Source organism: Temnothorax longispinosus, chromosome 2, assembly GCF_030848805.1.
Source record: "Temnothorax longispinosus isolate EJ_2023e chromosome 2, Tlon_JGU_v1, whole genome shotgun sequence".
In the NCBI taxonomy this organism is placed as follows: Eukaryota; Metazoa; Arthropoda; class Insecta; order Hymenoptera; family Formicidae; genus Temnothorax; species Temnothorax longispinosus.
Window position 1 is genome coordinate 13,734,786 of NC_092359.1, and position 11,586 is coordinate 13,746,371.

General features: G+C 33.2%; 3 protein-coding genes across 5 annotated transcripts; 2 read left to right on the forward strand and 1 right to left on the reverse strand.

Moving 5' to 3' along the window:
• Positions 1 to 1,195: 1,195 nt before the first annotated feature.
• On the forward strand, positions 1,196 to 4,190 carry LOC139808099 (BOS complex subunit NCLN). Its single transcript, XM_071769745.1, has 7 exons — positions 1,196 to 1,625; positions 1,713 to 1,900; positions 2,031 to 2,360; positions 2,447 to 2,656; positions 2,759 to 3,163; positions 3,397 to 3,617; positions 3,741 to 4,190. Exons 1-7 carry the CDS (start codon positions 1,451 to 1,453, stop codon positions 3,877 to 3,879), a joined length of 1,668 nt encoding a protein of 555 aa, XP_071625846.1. The 5' UTR covers positions 1,196 to 1,450; the 3' UTR covers positions 3,880 to 4,190.
• Positions 4,191 to 5,824: 1,634 nt separating this feature from the next.
• Positions 5,825 to 8,482, forward strand: Gcat (Glycine C-acetyltransferase). Of its 3 annotated transcripts, none has more exons than XM_071769752.1 (7): positions 5,825 to 6,238; positions 6,314 to 6,519; positions 6,653 to 6,939; positions 7,035 to 7,241; positions 7,319 to 7,511; positions 7,678 to 7,855; positions 7,996 to 8,482. In XM_071769752.1, the coding sequence occupies exons 1-7, from the start codon at positions 6,202 to 6,204 to the stop codon at positions 8,148 to 8,150; spliced, it is 1,263 nt and encodes a 420-aa protein (XP_071625853.1). In that variant the 5' UTR covers positions 5,825 to 6,201; the 3' UTR covers positions 8,151 to 8,482. The 3 variants fall into 3 exon arrangements, with proteins under 3 accessions (XP_071625853.1, XP_071625855.1, XP_071625854.1); XM_071769754.1 differs by having other exon boundaries at positions 5,828 to 6,238; positions 6,678 to 6,939; XM_071769753.1 differs by having other exon boundaries at positions 5,828 to 6,519; positions 6,678 to 6,939.
• On the reverse strand, positions 7,837 to 10,873 carry LOC139808108 (ATPase ASNA1 homolog). The gene is made up of 6 exons (XM_071769762.1): positions 10,590 to 10,873; positions 9,824 to 10,032; positions 9,501 to 9,603; positions 9,202 to 9,352; positions 8,780 to 9,088; positions 7,837 to 8,604 (listed from the first exon to the last, which is right to left on the reverse strand). Exons 1-6 carry the CDS (start codon positions 10,718 to 10,720, stop codon positions 8,485 to 8,487), a joined length of 1,023 nt encoding a protein of 340 aa, XP_071625863.1. The 5' UTR covers positions 10,721 to 10,873; the 3' UTR covers positions 7,837 to 8,484.
• Between the last annotated feature and the right edge of the window lie 713 nt (positions 10,874 to 11,586).

Below are 11,586 nucleotides of genomic sequence, written 5' to 3' on the forward strand. Positions count from 1 at the left end.
ATGCTTCTCTCTGACAATATCTATTGGTTCCGCCATGCTTTTACAAAAGTTGTTTCGACCAATAGGAAGGAACACGAACGTGGCCAGACTCTAATATATATAGGGACTCTAGGTTAAGCTAACTGTGGTTGGTGAAATTGGCCCTTAAGGAATAAGAATAAAGAAAATAACTATGGAAAGTTAAACACTAGAATATAAGCAAGCTGTATGTACTTGAAACGTTTTTAACAATTCAAGCTGTGTTTCAAAATTCACTGTCAGCACTGGAAATGAGTATTATTATTGAGAGGAAATGAAAGAGGATGCAAAAAACAAACGTACAAAAGAATGAGTTCTATCACGGTCTTATTAGTTCGCGCATGCGCAGGAAGTGTTTACTACTCTGACGCCATATTGGTTTTCTGGCTTCATTTGGGAGCGCTTAAGGCCTTCACACATAAAATGTCGTAAGGACGTAAAACGTAGGCGTAAGAAAATCGATCAATCCCAATCAAGTATTTCCCCCTACTGTGGTTACGAACAGCACAATATTTGATTGGATTGGTCGATTTTCTTACGCTTACGTTTACGTTCTTACGCGATTTTATGTGTGAAGGCCTTTAGACCGGTATTCATAGTCTTCAAGATCGTCTTAAGTAATGTCTTAAGACGCTAATACGGCTCTGTGATTGGTTCAGTGTCAGAACTGTTTATAATTAAAAGTTTTATATAACACCGTGATTCCGAGTTCCGATATTCACTGCAATTCACTGCCAGTATACTGAAAATGTATAATGTACGTGACGTTATGAACTATATAGATTTTCATGCAGTATTGGCAGTGAATATCGGAACGCAGCTTAAATCAAGCAGAGAGCCATATGCCTAATAAAATGCCTTGATAAAATTAAAAAATGATCGGATTATATTTACAAAAAACGTAAATCAACACTAACACTAATTATACCTGCATTATAACTAATTATAACTGCAAATGCCTAAATCAGGATGAGAAGGCAATATTTATAATATATGTGGGTACATTATATTAGCGCTATACAAAATAATTGTTAACGAAACAACATTTTTCTCCACAGTTATCTCTCATGGGTAATCAAACTCGAATGATAAAATAAACGTGCAGTTTTAAATAAATCTAAAATATTATCGAAATATATCTACAAAACAAGACAATAATAAATCATAAAATTAATATCATATGATGAGCTTTCTACCAGTCATACCTCTAGTCATACTTAAATTGTTGTCCGGTGCCTTTAGCAGCCTTTAGCAAGTCATACCTAGCCTAACCCGGCACGAGGAAAAGTGGGGTTACTGGGGTTCGTGGTTCGTCGTCGTCGCACGGGTGATAGGACTGAGAGCGCGGATCCGTGGTTGGGCTTAGGTCGATGAAATTGCGCGAGAACCGCATTTCCATTTGAACAATTGGTACAATACTCTCGGTGGAAACATGTGGCTGGAGGAGTGCGACAGCTTCGCCGAGCTGTGCCGGGGATATCTGCCGTACTATCTGCTAATAGTTCTGCCGATCTTCATCATCATCTCCCCGGTGAACCCGGTGGCCGCCTCCCACGAGTTTCCCGTGTACCGTATGCACCAGTACGACCTGCACGGGGTTCCGCACGGTAAGATATCGAATTTGTCTGTGATGATCTGTCCGGAGAACGTTCGGTCGGTTCTCAAAGAGACGCGATTGTGATGTACCCTATCAGGTTGCCGAAGCGCGCCCATTTCTTTGGAGGCGAGGTCCCTGACAGGATGGAGTACCTCCAGGCACTGCGTCGTCACGAGAGCACTGGATATGACGCCGTCCGTCTTCCAGTCTATTAGAAGTAAGGCTGGCGCGTTGGTGATTGTTCTACCTGAGAAGATGAGTGAACTTACGGCCGAGGAAAAGCAAGTTAGTAATAGGATTAATATGAAGCTTCATTGTATTTTAAAATATTTGTTCTAAGATAAGGTTGTCATAAACAGCTAGATTTATTTGTTAAAAGTTAGAGCAAATTGACGATACTTTGTATTGATTTTAGCACATTTTGAATCTAGAAGAATCTATGATGTACGGTTCTGAGACAATGATACCGGTGTACTTTGCACTGTGGCATCCCGAACTTCAAATGATTCTAGATGATATTGCGGGTGGTTTTGTTACGGATGAGAAGGCTGGTTCAGCAGCTGAAGCCATATACAATTCAATTTCAGCTAGCGGTTATCAAGTGGTAGTAACCACTGGACAGGCACTTCCTAAAGCAGATGTTAAAGTTGCCACGTTGCACGGCAAATTAACTGGAACTGGTACCGAAGAGAAATTACCTACCATAGCAATAGTGACACATTACGATAGTACTGGTGTGGCACCTGTAAGTCGTATTATTATTTTCTGTATCATTTATGATATTTGTAAGGCTCGATATATGTTCAAACGCATGGTACAATGCTATTATAGGAATTGTCATTTGGTGCGGACAGTAATGCTTCCGGTATAGCTATGCTACTAGAAATAGCGAGATTATTCTCTGCTTTATATTCCACTGGTCGGACAAGGCCGCAATATAATCTTGTTTTTATCGCAACTGGAGCTGGTAAATTAAATTACCAAGGTAGTAAGAAATGGTTGGAGGATCAATTAGACGGGGTTGAAGGATCTGTTATACAGGTAATACAATCCTAATATTGATATTTCTGAGTAATTTATTTGTATATCTCCATTATATATTCTTTTTAATGTAATTAATACTTGAAAATATTATATTTGCAGGATGCAGCTTATGTAATATGCCTTGATACAGTTTCCGCTAGCAATAATTTATATGTACACGTGTCCAAGCCACCTAAAGAAAATTCTTCGGGTGGTTTGTTTTACAAGGAGCTTAAAACTGTTTCGCAATCATTCAACACTATCACTGTTGATGGCGTGCATAAAAAGATAAATCTTGCAGAAGAGACATTAGCTTGGGAACATGAAAGATATAGCATTCGGAGATTGCCAGCTGCTACTTTATCTACATTAAAAAGTCACGAAGATTCAACTAGAGCTACTATATTAGACGTCTTTAAAGAAGGACAAGTAGACAAATTATACAAGCATACCCAAATTATATCGGAAGCATTGGCGCGTCACATCTATAACTTAAGTTCTAGTCAAATCTTCACGGGTCCATTGGTATGTTTATCGCTGTAAACTTTTATTTCCTTGATTGACTAATGTCTCTTTATTTTAGATTTTAAATATAAGTAAGAAAATAAAATATTAGAATATTAAAAAGTTATTAGAATATGTTAGAATATAATTTTGATCTATTATATACGGATTTAATAATTAAATATTGGTGAATAATATTTATACAGCATTGTATGCTTTTAAATTATACTTTATGTGAAACTCTCTCTTCGCAGGATGTATCAAAAGAATCGCTCTCCTTATGGTTTAATTACTTTGCTTCTCAACCAAGAGCAGCGTCATTACTAGTGGATAAAAATAATTTATTAGTTAGTACTTTGAAAGAAGCAATGGCGAGATATTTGGGAGATGTGAAAGTTACTCTTCACACTCCCGATAAACAAGATCCAGAATTTATGTTCTATGATGTTACAAAAGCAACTCTGAATGTATATAGGTAAGGTATATAGCTACACACACACACACATACACACATACGCGCGTATGTTCATTTTGCATATGCATTTGTAATGTACAACGATATCGATTATATGTATAATTATTTTTATTTTATTTACAGTGTAAAGCCGGCTGTGTTTGATCTCTTTCTTACTATCGGCATAATTTTGTACTTGGGAATAACGTACATGATTGTACATCATTTTCCACATGCTTATGCTTTGGCAACGAGACTTTCTGCGAAGAGCAAGACGACGTGAATCTTATTTCGTATTTACAAACAAAGAAACCTGAGCTTTTTTTTTAACATCAATTTCCAATAATGTTGAATAATCGACCTATATAAGAAAGTTGACTAGTTCTTAGATGATACATTTCTTCTAAAGTACTCCAAAACTATATATACTGATGCATATTTAGGTATTTGCTAAAAGCAAGTTAAATTCAAGTATATATTTGTTTGTTTGTATGTGTGTATATATTTATTTCATGAAGTTTTTAATTATAAAATAACTACAGAGAATACGTATTTATAATGCTCAATAGTATGCATGTCGACATCCTTTATTAACCTCTTCCAACAATAACGAGACTTAGAACACTGAGGAAAAACAATTAAATTTCTTTGTAATTAGGCGTTCTCTAGTTATAATCTATGTGAGAAATAATAATAAAGACCAAATTATAATTGACCAAATAGTAAGATTAGAAGTGATATAAAGATTGGAAGATTTGTGACATGAACAGTTGTATGAAAACATAGGCAGTTATAAAATCTAATATAATATATCTAATAATATTTTAAGTTTATTTATCAAAGATATGTAAATAATAATATTTATTTTTAATATTCTAGAACATGACATTCTAGAAATAAACTGAATTCTTTGTTCTATTGATTAAATAAAACTTTGATTTCAAGTTTAATTTCAAATTTGTCATTACGTAAAGAAGATGGTTACAGATAAATATATCTAGGGAATATATACATATATATATATATATGCTATCTTAATACTTTTATGCACAGAATAATGAGACGAATTAATTGGTATGAAAAAAGGCATAGTTCCTTTAAGAAAAAACATGTAATTTGCAACACGCATCTGCATACTTTTTCTTAAAAGCAACTGTCTTTTTTTCATACCAATTGATTTGTCTCATTATTCCGTGCATAAAAGTATTAACGTAAAATTACCGAAAACTTAATGTTTTACAAGATATTTTGTATTTTATGTCAAAATACTAGAACTTTCACCTCATAATTCCAAAAGTTCTTAACAAAAAAAAAATACTTTATTATAGTGTTTTGAAAAGCTCTCGAGATGAGCTACAAGAATATGCATTGAAAAATAGGGGTTTCCATTTAAGAAATTAAAGGTGTCGTTCACGTGAGCTTTAAACGACCATCCATGGTCAAACCATTAACACCATCTTATGTCCCCCTTCGAACCAAACAACTTTTGTCTGAAACGTTTTTCCGTATCTTTTATATTTTTATATATTATTATATCCATATTTATAAAATTATATACAATGTAGATACAACTAAGAAAAAAGTATTTCAAGTTTTAATAAATAATTTAATTTCAGCTTTAATAAATAAATTTTAAATAAATTTTAATTATAATAGGGCATTGGGAAAGGGAATGGTAAAGTATAAAACTTTTCTTTATATTAATTTGGAATTTATTATTTCAGTACAAAGCTTGTTTTTTGGTTGAACTATAATTTAAAAAAACGAAACTTTTTAGCCTAATTTTTACTTTTTAATGCAAATAATTTACAAAATTAGTTGCAGTAATTTATTATTTTAATATTTGATAAATATGAAATTAATATTTTGACCAAGAGTATCATTCATAATCAGTTAGCTATGGGACTTAAAATATATACAGTATGTTAAACACACAGAATGGAGTACTTAATGCTTTACTATAAATTATAATAAAAGTAAACAAATATACAGATATAAATGGTAGGTAATTCAAAAATTTGTGATTCTTTCAGGATGGAAAAGATTATTTCAGGATGAAATATATATAAATTGAGAATAAATTTCTGTTCTTAAGTTTTTAAATACCCTGTTAATGTATCAATAAGTACAATTTAAAAACTGTACTTTTTCTAGAATTATTTATTATATTCCTTATAGCATAAAAAATCATAGACTAAATACATCGATGAAAATTTCTTAGAAGCTACAATCTCAATACTACATAAAAAGTATTTAGAAAAATTTTATTGATAAAATTGTATTAGAAAACAACAATTGAAAATGCTCGATAGATGTACTTACAATTTTAATATTCTGTATTATTTTCAATGTATGATGGCATTTATACGAGTCTATTAAAAAACGATTAGATTGTAAATTTATATCGTAAACATGTTTTACAAATGTGTTTAACTGAATATTTTTATAAACGTAATTGCATAATAATCGTTCGACAGTAAGTATGCTTAGCGCGACAAATATGCTATTGCATCTTAATGTAAAACCGGTTTGACTGCTTTAGGATCACTTTACTATGTTGCTTTCATCTAAAATCAGTTGCCAGCATCCAGGTCTAAAGGAATAAATGATTTTGCATTATAATATGTATAGAAATTTTAAAAGTGCGTTTATTTTGTGACTATCATTTGCAGAGTAACATCTAAAACGATTGTGTAACTTAAATTTTTTTCATGTAGTTTTAAAATCTCAAGATGTCAAACGGAATATCGGGCGGACAACGAGCTCTTTAGTTGCTTGCATCGAGCTTGAATTAGCAGCTATAGTCAAAGCTGGTACATGGAAAAACGAACGCATAATTGCCTCGCCTCAACGAACGAAGATCGTACTATCGAATGGGAAGAAAGCGCTCAATTTTTGCGCCAACAATTATCTGGGCCTTGCGGTAAGACAAGAACAACGAATCGAATGTTAACATATTATTACTATAGCAAATGAGCACAATGTGATATTTTCATAAAAATTGGAAATGAAAGTGTTTTTATAAAAATTAGATAACAAGAATTCTTTAAATGTAGGATAACAGGGATGTTATTAACGCAGGAAAGATTGCACTGGATAAATATGGTGCGGGTTTAAGTTCCGTGAGATTTATATGCGGAACGCAAGAGATACACGTCGAATTAGAGAGGAAGCTCGCCAAATTCCATGGCAGGGAAGATACGATACTTTACGCGTCCTGCTTCGACGCGAATGCTGGTATCTTTGAAACTCTATTAACTGCTGACGACGCGGTGATAAGTGACGAGCTAAATCATGCGTCTATCATCGATGGGATAAGACTGTGCAAAGCGAAAAGATACAGGTAGCTCTGATTCAGCTGCGACTTGTAAACCAAATTTTTCTGTTGCTGTTGATCTGACCTGCTAAGCTATTCTTTTTTCGTCATAATGTCAAAAGGTACAAACACAGAGACATGGTGGATTTGGAGAAGAAGCTTCAAGAAAGCGAGTCGGCACGTTTGCGTCTTATTGCAACCGATGGAGTATTTTCCATGGACGGTACCGTTGCACCATTATCGAAGATAATCGAGCTTGCCAAGAAGTATGATGCTATCACGTTCGTAGACGATTGCCATGCTACTGGATTTTTTGGCAAAACCGGCAGGTATATCTGCAAAATCTCACAGACTTCTTTTGATATTGTTCTTCGATTTATTTTCATCCAATTTTATCTTGATCCAGAGGTACAGAAGAATATTTTGATCATCTGGGAGATATTGACATCATTAACTCTACGTTAGGAAAGGCTCTTGGAGGAGCGGCAGGTGGTTACACGACCGGCAAGAAAGAGATTGTAAGTTTGTTAAGACAAAGAAGTAGACCATATCTGTTTTCGAATTCAGTACCTCCACCTGTTGTTGCATCGGCAATTAAGGTAAAGTATTATATCGTAGTTATTATACATAAGATATAACTTATCAGTGTTCCTGTTAACAGTGCACATTATTTTTAAACAGCTGGAGATAAAAAGAAACGATATTAAACTTATTGTGCTATTTAAACTTTTCTAATTTAAACATTACTTTATACATTATTAACAGGTGATGGATCTTATAACAGACAGCACAAAGTTTTTGGATCGTTTAGCAGGCAATACCGAGCATTTCAGAAATGCGATGACTAAAGCTGGATTCATTATCAGCGGCGATAACCATCCTATTTGTCCTGTTATGTTGGGTGATGCAAAATTAGCAACAACATTTGCAGATAAAATGATGGGTATGTATATATTTTCATATAAATTATAAAATCTTTAAAGAAATAAACTATCAATGATAAAATATACAACACCTACCATATGTTATCAAAGTTTTACGACTTGTTCTGTTACATTGCACGAGAATGTTTTTTTTTTGCAGAAAAGGGAATTTACGTCATTGGATTCAGCTATCCCGTGGTACCAAAAGATAAACCAAGAATACGTGTTCAGATTAGCGCAGCGCACTCGACCGAAGATATAGATCGTGCCGTAGGTGCTTTCATACAAATTGGAAAAGAACTTGCGGTAATTTAATAAATACATTTTTAATAAGCAAAGAAAAATTGAATGATTGATTCTGTCTTCAATATGCATTCTGTTTCATTATATAAATAAATAAATCGCAGTGTTAACGCTATATATTTAAGCTGATTTGTATTATACGAATTAAATATTGCAAGTATATAAGTGCATGCGAATGTTGAACATTGAATTTATTAACACGTGCAATAACAAATATCTTAATCGAGCAGTATATTAAAGGTGTACCTTTTTTTATACAAATTTCCAACGCGCAATGTTGTAAGTGTATAAAATCTTGAATTAGGTGTAAAGTTATATTGTTATTAAACATTTGTTACATAGAATGCTAAGGTTTGTACGGTTTAACGAGATTTTCCGAAAATTCCCTGACCTGTTGAACTCCACGCACTTCCCTTTCTAGCAATGGAAGCTGCGTGACGTGAAAGTCCTCATAAAGGTCCATTATCTTAAAAAGAAAAAAATCATTTAATTTATCTTTCAAGAATTACCTTGTCCTTTTTTTATTTGCATTTTGACAAAGCAATAAATATGAAATATTATTATTCTCTAATAATTATTTAGCTCTAAAAGAATTACGAAAAACAAATTAAAATATCAGCCATAAATACAACGTTAATTACCTGCTCTAGATATTTATCTTGAATTTTATGCCTTGCAAGACACAGCCGACAAGGAGTATCTCCCTCTTTCAAAAATAACAGTTGGTTCACTATAATATTATGGGTATCAATACCATATTTTGTTAATTCTTGTACAAGTCGTTCTGTCTCATAAAGCGACAAAAATTCTGCTATGCAGACACATATAAATGTCGTCTGTTGTGGATTTCTGAACTGTTCGTTAACTTGTCGAATGACAGCAAGCATTTCCTCCATCTTATTGGAGAATGTATCCACATTAAAATCTGTTAATCCCAACAACGAACTTATCTATAAAAGAAAAATCTTTTTTTCAATTTAAATAATTCAAGGAGGATACTTGATATACCTAATGTTAAAATGTATTAATTTTAGGTGAAATAATAACATGGATTAATTCTAACCTGTGTGATGAAAGGACTAATCTTCATTTTTAAACGCATTAATTTTCCCAATCCTTTTTCAACCACTTGTGGAAACGATAGTAGCCTCAATGTGTGCCCAGTAGGTGCAGTATCAAACACCACAACAGAGAAGTTCATTCCTTTTACTAGCCTAGAATCAGCATGTAAAGGTATCAAAATAAAAAAAAAGAAAATAGAGAGTAAGATTTCAAATGTATCTGTAGGTTTAGTTGACCAGAAAGAGAGATTATCCTAATAGTGTTTTACAAAAATGAGAAATATAAAAACTGTAATTTTACTTCATAACTTCCGCATAGCTCATTGCCTCATCTATACCAGGAAATGCACCGACAATTTCTTGCATAACATTTTTGCTCAATCTCATCGCTTCTCCTCCTGAAACTATATATAATATGTCTAATATGTATATAATATAATAGATTCCTTTAAAATAACTCTACATACAACATTATTTCCTTTACTTCAAGTGCATAACAATTACATTATTACTATTATATATTTTGTTATAATTGTGTATATTTTTATTATTATATTGTTAATGAAAATTATTTGTCTAAAGTTACTTATGCAGACGTTGAACAGAAGCATTTTAAAAACAAACCTGCTTCACTGTCAAAATATTCCTCTGGTAATTCTGTAATACCAACATTAGGATCGATCTCCATTGCAAACAAATTGTCAAAATCTTTCACCTTAGTAGGTACTTTGCTAAATTTCTGATCAAATGCATCAGAGATATTGTGCGCTGGATCTGTGGATATAATAAGTACGCTCTCTCTAACTTTGGACAGCTGTACCGCCAGGGAACAACTGCAAAACAAAGATTTGGATTAGTCTAACTTTTTCAAGTGGAGTAACAAATAGGAAATATACAAGAACATTATTCTAAGTTTTATTCCAAGAAAAACTCATAAGTAACAAAAAGTATACTCAAAGGAAAATTTATCTGGAGAATCTTTTTCATAGTTTTGTAAAAAGAGAAAGAGAGATCTAGAATCTTCTATTTCATGTCAAAGTAATTTATGTGATAACAATATAAATAATTATATTTAATATTTATGCATAATAGTATAACATTTATATATTATTATATGATATATATAATATATATAAATAAACATATATATTATATATACACATAAAATTATATATATGCAATAATGCAGTGATAATTATAACTTTATTAAAGTGCAATGACACGACAGAAAATAAAGTAAAACAGTGAAAACTAGTGGACGCGATTGCACATAGAGGCGAGGCTGCAGCTGATATGCTGATTCGATGAGATCATATACTCGTCGAGTAAGATCTTTACTGACTCTTGTCACCAGGATACGAGTGACAGGATGTTTCCAGGTTATGTATACCTGCAAGTTGTCTTCCCGACTCCGCCTTTGCCGCCCACGAATATCCATCGTAAGGAACGTTGCTCGATCACGTTCCTGATGGAGGACTCATACACCACCGTTCTCGTCGCCTCGTTCTCGGCAGTATTCATATTTGTCGACAGTGATAATGCGTAACCGGGGGAAATCTAGCGCATAACTCCCAATAATCGTCGCGTCAGCGTGTGCTGCGTGGCGTGTGCATCAGGCAAAATGCAAAAAGCGTGCACGGATCTCGGAGCGTAGTCGAAGTCGGGACTTGGGAGTTTGGACTAAACTACTAAAGCTTCGCGCACAACGTGGCGCGTCATTAAATGCCAAGATCTGCCCGTCGTAATTACACCTTCTGCACCTCGATATATTTTTTTTACTTTTTCCGGTTTTCTCTCTTTCTCTTTAAAATGTGAGCGTGTATTTCTTCCAATTTAATGCGAAAAAATATAGCACTTTGTAATCGTACTTGAGGATGATTTCGGCCAAACTTCGATTAACGTAAACCGCGGTGATTAATTTATTAAATATAATATCGATCTGTATTTTATTTTGTAAACATGATGATAGAATAGTTTTTATTGTTAATTATTTGCTGCTTTACATATGAAAAAATTGATTACATTAGGAACGAATTATGTAATTAGAAGTTTTGTGCAATTAAGTTTAATATATATATGTGTGTGTGTATATATTGTATATATATATATATATATATACAATTGCTTTTCGACCAAAGGTTGCGGGGGTGGGTCACCGATTTTGATGCCGATTTTTTCCTCGAAAGTACACTAGAAAAGGAGATGATCCTGAAAATTTGAGCCCGATTCGATCAAATCCGGCTGCTGGAGAATTTTTTGAATTTTGAAAAAAGTCGATTTTTTAGTCATTTTCAAAAATTTATATCTTAGCTTCTATATAACCTAGAGACTCGTTTGAGGCCGCATTCTTTTCTGTAAACCCTCTACTTTTAAGGAAAAAATTGGTC